This window comes from Spermophilus citellus (assembly GCF_964194105.1).
Source record: "Spermophilus citellus genome assembly, chromosome: 9".
In the NCBI taxonomy this organism is placed as follows: Eukaryota; Metazoa; Chordata; class Mammalia; order Rodentia; family Sciuridae; genus Spermophilus; species Spermophilus citellus.
The window spans coordinates 103,727,089-103,744,145 of NC_138191.1; the positions used below are offsets into that span (position 1 = coordinate 103,727,089).

At 52.2% G+C, this 17,057-nt stretch overlaps 1 protein-coding gene across 2 annotated transcripts; it reads right to left on the reverse strand.

The window, feature by feature from the left end:
* Nucleotides 1–9,599: 9,599 nt before the first annotated feature.
* DMBX1 (diencephalon/mesencephalon homeobox 1) lies at nucleotides 9,600–15,194 on the reverse strand (the record flags this gene model as incomplete). Of its 2 annotated transcripts, none has more annotated exons than XM_081305232.1 (4): nucleotides 9,600–10,054; nucleotides 10,987–11,335; nucleotides 11,616–11,794; nucleotides 15,041–15,194. In XM_081305232.1, the coding sequence occupies 4 exons, from the start codon at nucleotides 15,192–15,194 to the stop codon at nucleotides 9,600–9,602; spliced, it is 1,137 nt and encodes a 378-aa protein (XP_081161358.1). The 2 variants fall into 2 exon arrangements, with proteins under 2 accessions (XP_081161358.1, XP_081161357.1); XM_081305231.1 differs by having other exon boundaries at nucleotides 11,616–11,809.
* Between the last annotated feature and the right edge of the window lie 1,863 nt (nucleotides 15,195–17,057).

Genomic DNA, 17,057 nt, shown 5'->3' on the forward strand with positions numbered 1-17,057 from the left:
TCAGGCATTGCCACATGAGTGCCTTGAAAAATCACCTGCACCCATGGCTGGGAGCACCCAGCATGGGAAGAGGTCCTAGATGGAACAGTTGAGGAAACCAGGGGTGGTGATCACACATGGAGGAGAAAACCCGGCAAGACACTCAGAAGCCAGGCTGCCCAAGGCAGGAAGGCTATACAGACCACTCTGTCCAAACTCTACCCAGGAAATAGAGACCAAGAAAAGGCCAGGGCTTGCCCAAGGCCATATGGTGAAGCCAGGGCAAGACTAGACAGGAACCAGGTTCCCTGAAGGCCTTGGCAGAGCTGGTCCCTCACCTTGTTCTTCCAATTTCATTCAACAAGTTTGGTATTGGTTGAACACCAGTTCTGAGCCAGGCTCTGGTCGTGCCAAGTCCCACTCAGGGAGCTCCCTCTGGTAGTAGATGAGAACTGTATTTGGTGGCAAAAACAAGGTCAAGAGAGAGGGACATCCCCCCTCCCTCAGGGAATCAAGGAAGGCTTCCTGGAGGCATTGGCATGTGGATGGGTCCTGAAGAGCCAATCGGCTGTCCCTGAAGGAGGGGTCAGCAGAAGCAGACAGGTGGGCAAGGGCACAGAGTGTCTATGAAGCCCCTCCTGGTCAGTTTGGTGGTACATCCCAGAACAGTGTGCGTGGACATGTTCTGTGGGCCCCTCCCCATCCCGGGCTAAGCCAGACCTGATAAGGAGACCGCTGCATAGTGAGCTTCTGCTCAATATGAGAAAGAATTTCCCAACAGAACTGGAGCAGGCTGCGAGGAAGGTAGTGTGCTCCTCATCCCTTCAGGTGTAGGCTGGGTTGGTGACTCCTGCCCTATGGGGGCTGAACTAGAAACCCCTGAGAACCTGAAGCAGACTCCCCAGACCATGAACAGGCCCAGCCCTCCAGTGGGCAACCCTAGCCTCACCTTGTCCATTCCCCTGGGCTCTGCCGGATGCTGGTGGTAGAGTGGGGGAGAGGGAGGGAGAAGGCAGGCAGAACAACTGCGCATCCAGGTCCAGCTGTACAGGGTTCTGCCTGGATATCTCAGCTTCCTACCAACCCAGCCCAGGGACTTAAGTCAGGGTTAGAAGCTGTCAAAGTCCAAGTCTGACTTAAAACAGGCGCTGAGGCCCAGAAAGGGACTTCCAATAGCTCACAATCTAAGAGGCAGGTCACAGTCTGTCTCTAGGAGTCCAGTCAAGGACAGACAGAAGGAGCGCCTGAATGAGGAAAGCCTTTCAGATGGGCCCTCCACACACAGGGCCCTATGTGCCCGGAAGAGGCCCAGGGCTGAGGCATGTCCTGCCCCTTCTAAAAAGAGTGGAAACCCCCTTTCGTCTCTTCCCTGTTGCCCGGCGTTCACCTCATAACCTGGATTCTTGCTGAAGCATTGTGGCTCCTGTTTCCTGGGGTTCTTTCCTTCTAGAGAACCTCCTGGTAAAAATGAATGTGTCTGCTCCCTGCAACACATGCTGTGTGGAGGCCTGGGGATGGATGGGGTGACCTGTGAAGGACCCAGGCTTACAGGTCTATCAGCCTGCTCAGGTGGAGACAGCAACAAAGAGCAGCTTTGTGCACACACGCTCACACTCACACGCACCCAAACACGCCCCACACAAGCTCTTTCCAAGAATGGCTCTTCAAGCCTGGTTGCCAAGATAAAGGAGCCACTGGGCGGTCAGCCTCCTGGAGGAAATACCGCTCCTGTGGCCTTTGTTGTTCAAAGAGCTTTGCGAAATCTCCAGACTCCTCTTGGAAAGGATCCCAGGCTGAGGTGGCAGTGTCCCGCAGCTGGAGACGGGCAGGGCCTGCCCAGCCTCCCTTCTGGGCCTGGAAGGGAGAGGAGACCCTTGGGCCAGGCTTGGAGTCATTAGTGGCAGCAGTGGCTTAACCCCTCATGTTCATTATTATCTCACTCAATTCCCACAAACCTGGGGGTCCGGGAAGGTCTTCCCTTTTTACAGATGAGGAAACAGGTTCGTGGAAGCTTATTAAACGAACCACTGTGAGTCAGTGCTAGAAATGAAACGGGCTTGACAGCAGCCCTGGGAGGAACCCAGTCCTGCCCCAAATTGAGTTCTGCCCTGACCCCATCCTGAGCTCCAAGTCTAGCCTCTAACAGAGCCGTGACTTGCCCTGCGTTGATCCCCCATCCTACCTAACCTCAGGCTGCCTCCCCTATCTGCTGTAATCCCTTTGAGTTCAGAGGCATGTGTGCTCCGCATTCACCCCGCAGCTCTACATTTATGTACAGGCAATTATTCCAGTAATCTCCATTTTACTTGCTAGACTAAATAAGGACTGAGTCTATTTTTGTTTGCTAGCACTTATAAGAGTGTCATAATAACACTAACAACAAGCATTTATTGAGCCAGTGTGGTGGCACACACGTGTAATCCCAGGGACTCAGGAGGCTGAGGCAGAAGGGTTGCAAGTTCAAGGCCACCCTCAGCAATTTAGTGAGGCCTTAAGTAACTTAGCAAGACCCTGTCTCAAAATAAAAACTAAAAAGGACTCAGGATGTAGCTCAGCAATAAAGTGCCCCTGGGTTCAATCTCCAGTATCAAACCAAACCAAACCAAAATCATTTATTGAGCATTTATTATATGCCAAACTTGTGCTGAGTGTTTTACAGATGTTGTCTCATTTAATGGTCACAAAGTACTCTGATATAGGTACTATCATTAGTTCTGTTTCACAGATGAGAATACTGAGCCCCATGGTGCTATTAGAAAGTACAGTGTGCTCTTAGTGGTTCCCTGAACCATCACACTCAGCTGTCTGGTGAGGTTTGGGCCAGAGAGGGAAGCCCCAGCTAGGAGAGGAAATGATGGCATTGGGGTAGAAAGCCACAGAAAGGCCTAGTGAGTAGCCTGAAGGAGACTGTGATGAAAGAGACTACAATAAGGGAGTGGGACCAGCTATACAATTTGTAAGGCCCAGCACAAAATGAAAATTTGGGGCCCCTTGTTAAAAAATGAAAGATTTCAAGATGGTGGCCTCAGAATATTACAGGGCCCTCTGAACCCAGGGCCCTGGGCAAACCTTCATGGGGACCCATGAAAGTGGCCCTGGCAGGAAACGGACTATGTATGAGGCATTGGGCTCAGGGCAGCACATCCAGATGGATAAATAGGAGTGGCCGTGAGTGTTAAAGTGGCAGCAGGGTTGGCACTGGACCCTTGTCTGGCCATTGGACCAATATCTTCACAAGCACAGCAGCAATCACTGAGTATCTCTCGGGCCAGAGGTGGCCTGTCTCTTGAGAGGCCTGTCTAGAAGGGGGAGTCTGAGCCTTTGGTTGGCTGTCTGGAGTGTGAGTAAGCCAGGAAGAATGCATGCGTGGGGTGGGGCAGGTATGTGGGGAGCATCCAGGTGGCAGGTGGTGGGTTGCGTGTCTGACATTTGAAGGGTGTGTGCATGAGTGTGAGAGACAGGAAGGCAGGTATCCTGGGACTTGTGGTCTAGTGCAGAAGCCAGCATGGCCCATGTGTATGAGAGATTATGTGTGTTGTGGGGTGGGGTGGGGTGCATGTGTGTAATTAGGAGTGTGTCAGTGTGTGCGAGGATGCATGCATATCCCCACCTGCCCTCCTAGGCCATGGCCCCTGCCACCTTCCCTGATGTGAGGGGCTACCAGGCAAAGAGGTCCTGAGCCTGTCCCAGCCCAGGGCCCCCAGGCTTTTGTGGGACAGGTCCTCTTAGAGGCACATTCCTGCCTGTCATAGAGTGGGCAGAGCCACAGAGCCGCCTCCTAGGCTGCTGGGGTGATCCTGGCCAGTGGTGTCAGGTTACTGGGTGCAGGAGCCCTCCCTCTGCAGTCTCTGAGGGCCTTTGTTGGAAGTTCAGACAAACTTGTCAGGGGGGCGGGCAGGAGGCCTCCTAATCAGCTTTCCCAGAAGCAAAAGGAGAATGAGAGATTAGGGGTGGGGGGCTCCAGCCCAGGGCAGCTCTGTGGGAAAGAGATGGGGAAGGGGTGCCTGCCCTAGAGGGATCCATCCCCCGGGGCCTTCAGCAGGTGTCCCTAAGGGCCCTCAAGGAACCAGACCCCTAGGTTGAAAGAACATGAGGCCAATGCCTGGTTAAAGCGGGAGAAGCTTTGGAAAGAGTCCTCTTGCCTTTCCCATCTCACCGCCATGGGCTGCCTGGGCACTTACTACATGCTGGACACATTACTGCTCACCTTCTAGGCCTCCCCCCACAACATCTCCTCTTTATCTTATCTGAGCCTCCCAGGAAGCAAGCAGGCTAGACATGGTTAATGGTTCCCATTCAACAGAAGAGAAAATTGAGGACAGGAAAGGGGCCCACAGTAAATAGCAAATGGGACTTGGCTTGTCCTGACTCCGTCAATAAAATGCTCTGCATCACAGCCAGCATTTCCTGGAGGTCCTGACCTCAGGCTTCTCTCTGTGTGATCTCATCTAGTAAAGTGGATTTTTTTTTTTTTTTTTTTTTGCCATGTCACTATTGACAACCACCAAGTTCAAAAGCGTGGTTTCCAAGGTTAGCCAGGCCCATACCTTGGTTGACCCATTACTAGTTTGTGGTTTGAGCCAAGCTATTTAACCACTCTGTTCCTCTGTTTCCCCATTTTTTTTTGTTTCCCCATTTGTTAAATGGAAATAACAACAGTGCCTACCTCACAGAGTTGCATGAAGATTAAATGACTTATTTATAAGGTAGCAGGCCAAGAGAAAGTGCTACATACATATTTGTCAACTTAATACCACAGCAGAGGCTCAACATCTACCCCGGAATAAATCGAAGACTCCTCAAGTACACCAAACAAGACGGACCAGCTGAGCTCAGGGGCATTCCCAGACACTCACTCCAGCCCCAACAGCGCAGAGGGCTCCATCCACCTTGTAGCTCAGCCAAAGATTGGGGAGTACCCTTGACCCCTCCCATCCTTCAGTCACAATGGTGATTTTGCCTCTTAAATCTCTCCTCGGTGTGGCCCCATCCCTTCCCCCCACCAAGTCCAGAAGATGCCACCTTCCTCACCAGGATTCCCTGTTGCCAGCTCCTTTGCACAAACCACCAAGCAACAAAGTCAGGGGTGGGGTGACTGAAACGCAAGTCTGATGGCTCCCCTCCCCCACTGGGCATCACTTCCAGTGCCCCCCAGGTCCTGGCCCCAGGGCTTGAGTCTAAGTTCCCAGCTTCCCCTTCTGTCCTCTTTTGCTGACACCACCCCCACTGTCCTCGGGCCCTACCAGTCTCCTTGCTCTTCCAGGGCTCAGGGACCCAGTGACTGTCTTGTAGTTTGGATATGATGAGCCTCTCCCAGAACACCCTTCCCTCTAGGACTCGGTCAAAGTCTCCTTCCCAAGAGACCTCCCTGCCCTTCCTAGGCTGAGCTAGGGACCCTCATTTTGCTCCCACAGTTCCCTGGCTTTTGAACCCTAAATCACCCTGCATTGCAATTGTCAGGGCAGATTCTTCTTACTTGTTTCTATGCCCAGTGCCCAGCATAGGGCCAGGCATGCAGCAGGTCCTCAGCCAATGACAAGTGAATGAGGGATTTTACTAGCCACGTTACCAGGGTACACTCTATGCCAGGGAAGGTGTGTCCCTCAAAGCTGAGGTATGTAGGAGGCAGGAGATGGCTCTGAGCAGAGGGGGGAGGAAGCAGTGGGAGATTTGGGGCAGACATTTGATCCATCAGCCCCTCCCAGGGAGGCGGGGAGGCAGGTGAAGGGGGATGCTCCCAGCCCTAATCCTCAGCCCCACTGGGGAGAGAGGAATGCTCTCCTGGAGTCACAGAGACCTGGGAAGTGGGGAGGTCAGGCCCCACCCTTGGGAAGTCCAGTAACTGCTCCTTGACTACTACTCAGGCTGGCTGGGGTTCTCCTACCAGGAAAGCCTACCAGCCCCAGCCAGGTGCATACATCACCATTCTGGTAGCAGGGCAGGAGGTGGGGGGGGGGGGTGGGGGACACTTGTGCAAACACTGGAGAACTCAGGGGAGGGAGTGGGGCAGGGAAGAGGAGGGCTGAGGGGTGGATATCTCTGGTCTTCTTTCTCTTGAAATGCAGCAGAAGGGATGAAGATTTCTCCCTCCCCCTAGGATACCCTGAATATTCCCTCCCAGGAATCCCCTGCCCCAGCCTACCATGCCACCTGTGCTTGGGTGAGGTGCAAGCAGCCCAGAGAACACAGAGTTCTCCTCCATTCTTGCTCCCTTGTGACCCCTCCAGACTGGCACACTAACTGCAGATTGGTAGGGGCCATGGCGAGAACTGCAAGGCCAGCGTGGGAGTGGTCAGTCATCAGGAGACAGGCCTGCTGCCCTCCTTACTGGTAGTAGAGAGGCCACTTAAAACACTTGGTACCTCTGCAAGCCTCTCTGGGAATGAACATAGATCAAGAGCTGTGCTGCCAGGTTCTTTTATTAGCCAAGTAGGACAAAGAACAGGTCACAACGTCACAGGAAGTAAGACCAACAGACAGACAGATACACGGAACAGAGCATCATGCTGCACTACTCAGGGGACAGGGCAGGGGGAAGGGAATCGTTTGAGTCTTGTTTCTTCAACTAACAGAATAAATAAATACAGTACACACAGTGTTTTCGCCATGGGCTGGCACAACCTCTAAGCACAAATGATCACAAAACAGCTGATTTGGAAAGCAGTCCGTATAGTCTGCCAGCCTTAGAGTTGAGGTGGGGACCCAGGTCCCCGGAACACACTCTGGGGGAGTGAGGCAACAGGAAAAGGGAGACCACAAATAGGAGTGAGCAGAGAGGAATTAGGCTTTCCCGGAAGGGACAGTCAGGGATTGAGCCTCAGGCTCTCACCCGCCCCTCAGGGTGGCCCCACAGGCCTGGGAGAGACTCCATCATCAGTGTTAAGGGGTTGAGCCCACCCAAGCTAGTGCCCTCTGACTCCTTGAGGACACACAGGTTTACCTGCTGCCAGGACTCCCTCTGCTTGCTCTCCACCTGCTTTTAGTACTTGAGACTGGTGCCTTAAACTGACTTGAGATCCCACCTGTACTTTCCCTGACTTTTCTGGGCTTGTGGGTTTTGGTCAACTGAACGAGAGAAGTATTAACAAAGAACTGGGATGAGCCTAGGGTGGGCCCAACCTCCTGAGTCAGAATACGACTCCAGGTGGACTTGCCCCTTATGAGGTCAGGGGAAGCTTCCTGGAAGGGGTTTTTGATGTCTAAGCCTATTGGATTCCAAAACACATGTCATCAGTTGTACCCAAGAATAGCCCCCATGCCTGGTCCAGATGAGATCTGTGTTTATTTCAGAAACAGAACTTCCTGGAGCTGACCATGGGCACAAACCAAAAACCCTCCCAAACCAAAAACCTCCTCTTGACTCTTCTTTGCCAACCTCCCATTCCTTGGCTTGGTCTCTCCTCCTCTGATACTCCCATGGCTTTGGATCCACTTTCCAAATTCCAGATCCCAGCAAGACACCTCCTGCTCAGAATCCCTCAATTTGCCTACCTTGGTACTTGTCACATGGAGGTGGGGCTCTTTAACCCAGATTCCAGACCCCTTAGGCCCACCTCTCATGAAGCCTTCCTGTGATATGATCCACTTAAATTCATCTTTCCTGCTTTGTTCAAATCATTTTCTGGGCCCAACCTACCACTCTTCTCACTTTTTCCTGTCCAAAGCCTTCTCCATCTGCCCCATTCCAGGCTGACCTCCCACAGATGATGGGCATTGACTGTTCTGCAAACCAATCTTACTAGGGCACCCACTGGAGGCAGGGGAGATAAGCCTTGGAACTTGACAAGTCTTTTAAACTTCTCTAAGCAGGGATGGAGGGGATCACAGAGGGTTTGGGATTACCACAAGGAATCTGTTTAACCCATCCCCCTCTCCCTGACCATGGGCATGGAAATGGGGTGACCCTACAGGCTAGCACTGGAACTCAAGAAAAGCAGAATCAAATCTAGATCATCCACTGCCATGTCTATCTAAAAAGAACAACAACAACAACAACAAAAATCCAGATCATCTGAAATAGAAGAGACCCATTACACTTACTGGGAAACTGAGGCAGTGTTCACAGAGAGGTTTATGCATACTATACTCGTTGCTCACAACAAGACAACAGTAATTTTCTAATTCACTGTGCCTTCTGAGAGCTTTTCTGTGGTTGTTACATTAAATTTAACTAAGAACTTCTGCCAAACAAGATTGTGAGCACAGAATGCAGAATGTTGGAGCTGGATAGGATCTTCTGGGCCGTCTAATTCAGACAGGGAAATGGTACCAAAGAAGCTTCAGGCTTGGCCAAGCTCACACTGCTACTGTGAGAGGAAGTCAGCTGAGCTGAGTGGCCTGGCCATAAACAGGAACATACCTCACTATGCCAGTGACTAGCCAGGCAGAATTACTTTCATAGTTGGCTCTGGAACAGGCAGTCAACAGAAGCCTGACACTATGTGCTTCTGTGTGGTTTGCATTTCACTGTGACCAGGAGCCCATGTTCAACCTTCCTGGCTGAGATGTGCTCCGGGAAGAGCCAGAAACTGCTGAATGTGAAAATTCACATTGGGATTGCGGGAGAGGAGTACCAGCCCTGTTTTCTCTTAAGCACTCCTCCCCACCACCTCCTTCCAATCAGAGAAAATCTTACCAAAGAGGGTTCCAGAGCCCTGGTCAGACCTGGTGACCATTACTGACCCCAGCCTCGGGCCTTGGAGGATGCACAGGAAGGCATGCTTTCTATTCTACTGCCCACCCAGCCTGCATCCTGCCTCTACTCCCTCCTGGATCTGGGTGGGACCTCCAAACTGAGAAGAGAAAATGGCTCTTGCAGTCTTCCAGATGTCAGACCTGGGGAGGAGGTTTGTGAGGCCAGGGCTACCTCCTGCCCGCCACTCCAGGGTCTCCAGTGAGGGCTTTGTTGCCTATTTGGGCATGAAATGGAATTGTTGCCTAGAGAGGGTACAGGTCCGGGAAGGAGACAGGGGCAGGCAGGGAAGAAGTAAGGAGGGAGAAAAGGACGAGAGAGATGGGAAGAAGCAGAATTACTAAAACTAAAAAGACCACAAGACACAGCTTGAGAACTGAGGACACCAACATAGCCAGCACCAGGGGGGACAGACATGAGAGGGAGACCAGAGTGGGCAAGACAGAGGGGCAGGGACAGAGAGATCAAGGGAGCTTCCAAGGAAGGGAGAGAAGAGGAAGGCTGGAGTGAGTGCAGAAGCTGTAGGTGGAGGCAGGGGTGGCAGTGGAGAAGAGATAGGAGGGGACAGGGGACCTGGGGCAGGCAGTGCCTGAAAATATAGCTTTATATATTTATATTTATATCTCACATTCCACACATCAACTGACTAGGGGGCAGAAGGGGAGGGAAGGGAAGGAGGAGGCCATACTGAGAAGGGGATCTAGCCAGCCTCTCATGGCCTCCCCATTTGGCCTCCATGGGGTCCAAGCAGGGCCATGCAGAGGGATGTAGTTTTCACCTGGGGCTCTGAGAAAGAGGGACAGGGAGAGACCTCCAGACCCCAGGATTCCTGGGCTCCCAAAATTAAATCCTAGAGAGCCTTCTGGGAATAACCCATGGGGCTGGGAAGGAGGCACCCAAGACCCTGGCTGGGTGGGAGGCCGGACAGTCAGTTGGGCAGCGTATCGAGTCCCAGGGAGGCCGCGTGCTGCTTGGCCCTGAGCCGCAGGTTCTCGATACTTGTGGTTTTACTGTTCAGGGCAGCCGAGGCAGGTGCCAGGCCTGCTGGGGGCGCAGGCAGCAGTGGGGATCCCCACACACCCTGGTGGGCAGCAGCGGCTGCTGACAGGGACTGGTAGTAGGACTGGCAGTGTAGTGAGCCCAGCGGGGCCATGTTGACGCCCAGGTAGGGCACTGCAGCAGCGGCGGCAGCAGCAGCGGCAGGGGCTGGGCCCCCCACTTCAAACGATGAGTAGTGCACCAGGTTGTTAGTGGCCGCCATGTGCTGGCGAAACTGCTCCTGCAGACGGAAGAGGCTCAGCGGGGAGGAGGAGTAGGAGTGGGAGGGGCCAAGAAGGCCACCCCCTGGGGCTGCAGGAGCTATGGCCAGGCTGCCTGGGGAATCTGCAAGCAGAGAAACAAGAACCAAGTACTCAGGACCTGGGACTGGCCTGACAGCAGGGGTTCCCTTGCTTCCTATCCCTTAGCACTAGCGAAAAAGGCTTTAGCTGAAACTATATCCATCCCATCTGAACCAGGGCATCCCCAGAAATGTGGCTCAGAACCCTGAAAGGAAGGAACCTGAGGAATCTCCAGGGTTCCAGCCCAGGTTCCCATGCCTGAATCCTTGGGGAGCCCCTGGCTCCTCCTTCCCTCCTGTCCTCAGCTCCCATCCCCTCCTGCCAGGGCTCAGCTCACAGTCTCTAGGGTCTCCCTGCCTGGGCTTAGAATCTGTGTCTGAGATCTGCCTCAGGCCAGAGCTCTGTTCCTGCACAAACATGGTTAGGGACAGGAGGCTTCAGCCCAGGGCAGCTCTGTGGGAAAGAGATGGGAAGGGGTTACCCAGCCCTGGAAAGATCCATCCTACAGACCCTCTCAGCAGGTGCCCCTTCCACAAGGGTCCCTAAGGAACCAGACCTCTGAGCTGAAAATACATGGAGCCAAGGCCCAAGGAAAGAGGGAATCTGGGGAGAGGTCTCTGCTGCATGTGGGAATCCTGGTACCCAGATGGTATTCACCCAGTATACACTAGCTCATCTGTCCTAGTTGTTGAAATATTAGAGTACTCCAAATGGTTGATAATTTTTGCCCTGGGCTTCTGAGTGCTTCTCCCTGGCTCCCAGCCCCTCCCCCCAAATCATCTAGACCTTTCCATGACTCTGAAACTAAACAGTGAACATCTGGCACGGGCCTGCTATGGTCATGCCCCTGAGTGCTAGTTGTTGACTGTCCCCTACTCTGACACATGTCACATACTCAAGCCCCTGTCAGGCTGCACCTGCCTGTTCTGCCTGAGCCGGGGCCCCAGCATGACAGCAGCATCTCCCAAGCCTCACCTGCCTTGGGGCTGCCCCTCTTGCAGCCCAGCCCCTTGCTCTCAGCCCCAGGGCTCTTCTCAGCTTTGGGATCTTCGGTCCCAGCCCTGGGGTCTTCCTCACGGTCCGGCTGGTCCTCAGGGGCTGACTCACTGGCCGACTGCTCAGACAGGCTCAGGTGAAGCTCAGCAGGGGCATCGCCACCCGGCAGGCTGGAGGGCTGGTCCATCTCCAGCTGGGTGTCTGGGGTTGGGGCCTCTGTCTTGCCTTCCCCATGGGAGCCCTCAGCCTCCTTCTGCTTCTGGAGCTGTTCTTTCTGCAGGCTGCGCTGCTTCTTGCGAAACTTGGCCCTGCGGTTCTTGAACCACACCTGGGGACAGGCAGAGGAGCAGTCAGAGGCGAGGAGAAAAGAAATGGGGTTGTTGTGGAGCAGGGTGCTCTGGGGAGGATGGAATAACTCTGCCTCCACCTCTAGGAAACCCGCCCCCTCCATCCCTTCCAAATTGCCCCTCCTATCAACTAAGCCATCAGCGGAGGTAGCAGCTGCACCTCGTCACCGACTGAGCAAATGCTGGCTCCTGGACAACGAGGAGCCAGACAGATGAGCTAGAGCTTATCTGTAAGAACTAGTTTGGGGAGCTGGGCCCTACCTGCACCCGGGCCTCAGGCAGGTTGGTGCACATGGCCAGCCTCTCACGCATCACCACATCTGGGTAATGAGTCTTCTGGAAGGTCTTTTCCAGGGCCTCCAACTGCTGAGCCGTGAACGCTGTGCGGCTGCGTCGCTGTTTGCGGTGCTGGGAGCCATAGCGGGCCTCCAAGATGATGTCTTGAAATGTACAGCCGTTGGAGGGCAAGGAGAGGGGGCCCATTTAATTATGGGAAATAGGTTTTGAATCTTAGCCTTCTCTGACCCACTCCAGCTGCAGTGATGCAGGCATCTGTCAGAGCTGGATGCTGGCCCTTTGCCCTTGGAAATCACCCATCCCCTTTCCACTGGCTAAATTTCCAAAATCTCTCCATCCCATTATCTATTATGAGGACCACAGAGATCAACTCAGCTCCAAGAATGGCTGTTAGGCATGTGATTGGACAGGGTCTTCCTTATCTGGCTGGTATTGGGGATGGGTAGATATGTATTGTCCTAAGATTCTTAAAGTCTCAGACTACTATAATATTTTGAAATTACATAATGCTAATAATCTAAGAATCCACACCACAGTGGTTCTACTACCTATGGTCCTTAAATTCTGGATACTAAGGCTTCTGTGGCATCAGAGCATGAGAAGCCAGGCCATGAGCTGGTACTCACCTCAAGGTCTAGTTAAGGAATCTCACTGGGCAAGAACTCCATTCTCTATCCTCTGCATCAAATCTCATCTTCCAGGGGACCCATTTGTCTCTGACGGCAGGACCAGAGGTTCCTGCTCTTACTTTCCTGAACAGTCAGCCTGATCTGGCAGGGCCCTGAGAGTTCGATAAAGGCCTGTTACACCCAATCTTCACCCTTCTGGCTGCCTCCTCAGGGACAGGAAGACTAAGATACTGTGCTCCAACATCATATTCTATGGTCTTGCTCACATGTCTGGTTCACAAAAACTACCCAGGATAGTGTCTGCCTGAGGCTGGTGGTGTCCAGCCTCCAGCCTTCTGCTTAACTAGAGCCTCTCCCTACTTACTGTCTCCCATCCCACCAAGGTGGATCCTGCCCTGTCTATGCTGAAGGGAGCCTGAGTTGTCTCTACCTCTGCACAGGGCTGCAGAGTTCCTCCCCTGGGGAGTCATTCACAACATCCTAAGTGGGAATGAGACAACCAAGTATCCAGGAAGCCCCAGATTTGGGGATGTTACTTCCATTTAAAGGGAGTCCGAACCCTTACAAATCAGCCCTTTCCTAGACTAAGCCCTAAACTCATGCTGGTCACCTTAGGGCATCAGTGGGGAGAGGACTGTTTAGTCACCCCCACCCTGGTAAGCGAACAACAGTACAAAGGGTAGGGTGGTCGCAGGGGAGGCCAGGCTTTCTATACCACAGGCAGAACTCCCCACTAGAAGGAGCAGCCCCTACCAACAGACATGAGCCATTCTCCCTGACTCCTTTTCCCTAAGCTCTGGCCCTTGGGTCCCAGAACACTGTCAGGAGCTGAAGTTACCACCAGGTTGAACAGGGAATTCACTCCAAGCAGCCATAGCAGGGGCAAGACTGCACCCAGCATCCCCACACTGAGCACTGATGCCCCATGATGATCTAGAGAAGGGGTCTCCATTTTATCCTAAGTCCTGCCTGAAGGCCTGGTAGGGTCTAAAGAAGTAGGCTGGCCACCACCACATCCTCCCTGCCAGGCTGGCACCCCTACCTGGGCAGACCCCATCCCATTCTCAGACCCCATCCCATTCTGTGCCTTGACTCCTGCTGCTCCTCCCTCCTTGTGGTGCCATTGTTTGTTTGTTTTTATTTTTTGTCAGTGCCAGGGATCAAACCCAGGGACTCCTGCATGCTAGGCAAGTGCTCTACCACTGAGCAGCATCCCCACCCACCTTTGCTGTGCTTTTAGAGGCCTGGTGCCTGCCCCATGGTCTGCAGAAAGCCCTGACTGCACTGGCAGGTCCTGCAGCTCTGAGCTGCCCACCATTCACTCCTGTACTCTTCTATCATACTGTCTCATGGCCCATGGGCACCTGCTCTCCATAGGAATTCCCTAAAGTCCCTGAGGACTGCCTGGCACAGGCCTAGGCCCACATGGATTCAATAAAGTTTGGCCTGAGACAGGGTGGGGTGGGTGACGTTGACTCCCAAGAAATCAAGCTCCTCACCTATGTCATTGAATCCTTCCTCTACCCACTGAAAGGCAATCGAGGCAACGATCAATTGAACCAGGAATTGGGGGCAGATAGACTGTAGCTCCCTCCTGGTACTTCCCTTGGGTATTAGATACTAAAGACTTCTGAGCATGGCTGAGACTCTGCTGAACACCCTGTATGTGTTATCTCAATTACCTCTCAGCCATCCTGAGATGGGCACCCATCCTGGGATGGGCACTGCTACTATCCCAGGGGAAACTGAGTCTCAGAGAACAGAAGTGAACAGGAAGACCCTGCACTGACTGCAAGTTTTCCTTCCACAGCTCTCGTGTTCCAACCCCACTCATGAGTCTGAGTCTCAGTCTCCTTACACACAAAATGGAAATAATAATCTGTCTTCATGGGGATGGAACATTTTGAGAGAGAGAGAAGGAGGACTTCACACAGCAGCTGGCACATACATGGCATTCACACCATAGAGCTATTATTACTTATTACTCCCTGTGCCTATAGTTTCCTCCCGGGGCACTCTAGCCCTCTTTCAGCTACTTCAGCTGCTTTTCAGCTACTCTGGACTAGTCCAGTACCGTCTACCTTGGTTTCTTCATCTTCAAGTTAGCTAATGGCTACCTCTTGCACAGGCTTGTCATGGGATTTTCAAGGCACAGCCAGCACCAGCGTCCAGCACAGTGTGGGCAAATGGGCTGCACTGCGTATACAGGCACAGATTTTTGTTTAAGTGAGAATAACACCCAGATTTTGAATTATCTCTGCCACATGACCTGGGGCTCTTGGTTTTTTGTTTTGTGTGTGGTGGGGGTTGTTTTGTTTTGGCTTTGGGGATTGAACCCAGGAGCATTCTATCTCTTAGCTACATCCCCAGCACTGTTTTTCTTTTCAACGTGTTTTTTCAACAAAATACTTTTATTTTACTTATTTTTTATGTGATGCTGAGGTTCAAACCCTGTGCCTCACACATGCTAGACGAGCACTCTACCACTGAGCTACAAACCCAGCCCCCAGCACTTTTTATTTTATTTTGGGAGATAGGGTCTTGCTGAGTTGCTCAGGTTGGCTTCAAATTTGCAATCCTCCTGCCTCAGTCTCCCCAGTAGCTGGGATTACAACCTGAACCACCATGTCGGCTTGTGACCTGGAGCTTTGTGAGCCAGCCAGAATAGGCTTTCCCAATCCTCCTCTCTTTGTCTTCCAGAGACTCCTCCTCAAGGCCACGGGGGCCCTAACCCCATGGTCCTGTCTCCAGGGCCCTTACCAGCCAGGCGCTCAGCCAGCGTAAGAGCGTGCACCGATGGCCGGTAGTCTGGGGCATGCTGGGCTTGCTGGGCTGCCTGCTGGTGCAGATTGTACATGGCGCTGAGTGAGTTCATAGCGTGCAGCGAGTAGCCGTTCACCCCATAGTGCTGCATAATGATATCCGCCTGCAGATAAGGGAGAGGGAGAGAGGACATAAGACAGAGCCATTAGATATTACCTTGGGACAGAACCCATCCACAGTCCACAGCCTGGATGCTCATGTCACCCCTAAGAGCTTTTGCCTTCCCATCAGAAAGTGGCCTGTCTTGCCCACGCAAGGGGTCCAGCACTTACTCCTTCATTTATCCACTCTTTCAGTGATTCATCCAGCAGGACACCAGAATAGGATTCAATACCCTGGGCTCTAAAATCAGTCTGCCTGGGCTGGAGTCTCAAGCCTGCCACTTAGGGACATTGTAACTTTGGGGAAGACATTTAAGTTACCTGACCCTCAGTTTACCCATCTGCAAGATGGGATTAACAACAGTACCAATCTTCTGGGGTTCCTGCAAGGATTAAGAGAAGCCTTTTCAACAGGGCCTGTTGTACTGTATGTGCTCAAAAATGTTAGTCTTGGCAGGGCGCAATGGCACATGCCTGTAATCCCAGCAGCTCAAGAGGCGGAGGCAGGAGGATCATGAATTCAAAGCCAGCCTCAGCAATTTAGCAAGATACTAAGCAATTCAGTGAGACCCTGTCTCTAAATAAAATAGGGCTGGGGATGTGTCTCAGTGACCAAGTCCCCTGAGTTTAATCCCCAGTACTCACCCCCCCAAAAAAGTTAGTCTTTGTGATTTCCCAATCCATTTGCTACTTTATGCAACCATCTCTCTGTTCAATTACTCTTACTCATTTCTACATTCACTGATTCACTCACACACAAATTTATTCAACTGACACCCATGATGGCCCACTGGAGCCAAGTTCAGAGCTGAATTTTCACTGAGGCATTCACTCTAATGAGATAATGGACTAAAACACTAATGTGTGGGGTTAGGGATGTGGCTCGGTGGTAAAGCACTTCCCTAGCATACTCAGGTCCTGGGCTCAATCCCTGGTATAGGTGGTAGGGGGATCCTTAATGTGCTGCACAGACTTAAGAACACAATTGATATGATTGTTATATATTCATTGTCATTACCTCTTTTCTCCTCACCAAATCCCCAAGAAGTAAGCCTGCCAAGAACAATAAACCCCATTTGCAAGATGAGTCTACTGAGGCTCAGAGAAAGAACAGTGATATGTTAAGATCACACAACCAGTCCAAGGACTACCCATCCACATTGAGTCAGACTCATTTTTTTTGTGGCCATTGCCCACCACCTCCCCCCCAAAAAAATCATCCATTCATTGAAGAACACATCTTTCCTGCTGAAATGTCCTGGTGTCCTGGATCAGTACAAGGCCTCCCAGGTCCCATCAGCCCCAGATCCCTCTGAACATTTGTGATCCTCATCTGAGCACCCACCTGCCCCCACATCATCCTAATATATCATTTTTGGAATGTGATCCTATGTCTGCAGCCACCAAAAAATACATTGGAGTTTCCTATTTCTGGGAGGTAGAAGGAGAAGACTGGGGTAATGACAGGTCCATTTGATTAGAGAAAGAATCTGTCCAGGTGTCTCAGCTCCCCACCCTCACTGAAGTAGACACAGGTATATATAACCAAACATCCGCAGCATGCACACAAACACACCCAGTCACAGACAAGCACACACGTTTCCTGCACAAGCATGCATATGCAGACATTGTTGGCCATACATTCACAGAAGCTCTCCTTCTCACTCCCACAAATGTATCATCATTACCCCCATAGTTCTGCTTTCTCACCGATGCCTAATCGGGCAGCAGATACATCTACACACAACCATCACACCACACACATTCATATATACCCCTATTCATTCAACAAATATTTATTAAGCACCCACCTACCAAGCGCCAAAGTCCCTAACTTCATGGAATTTACATTC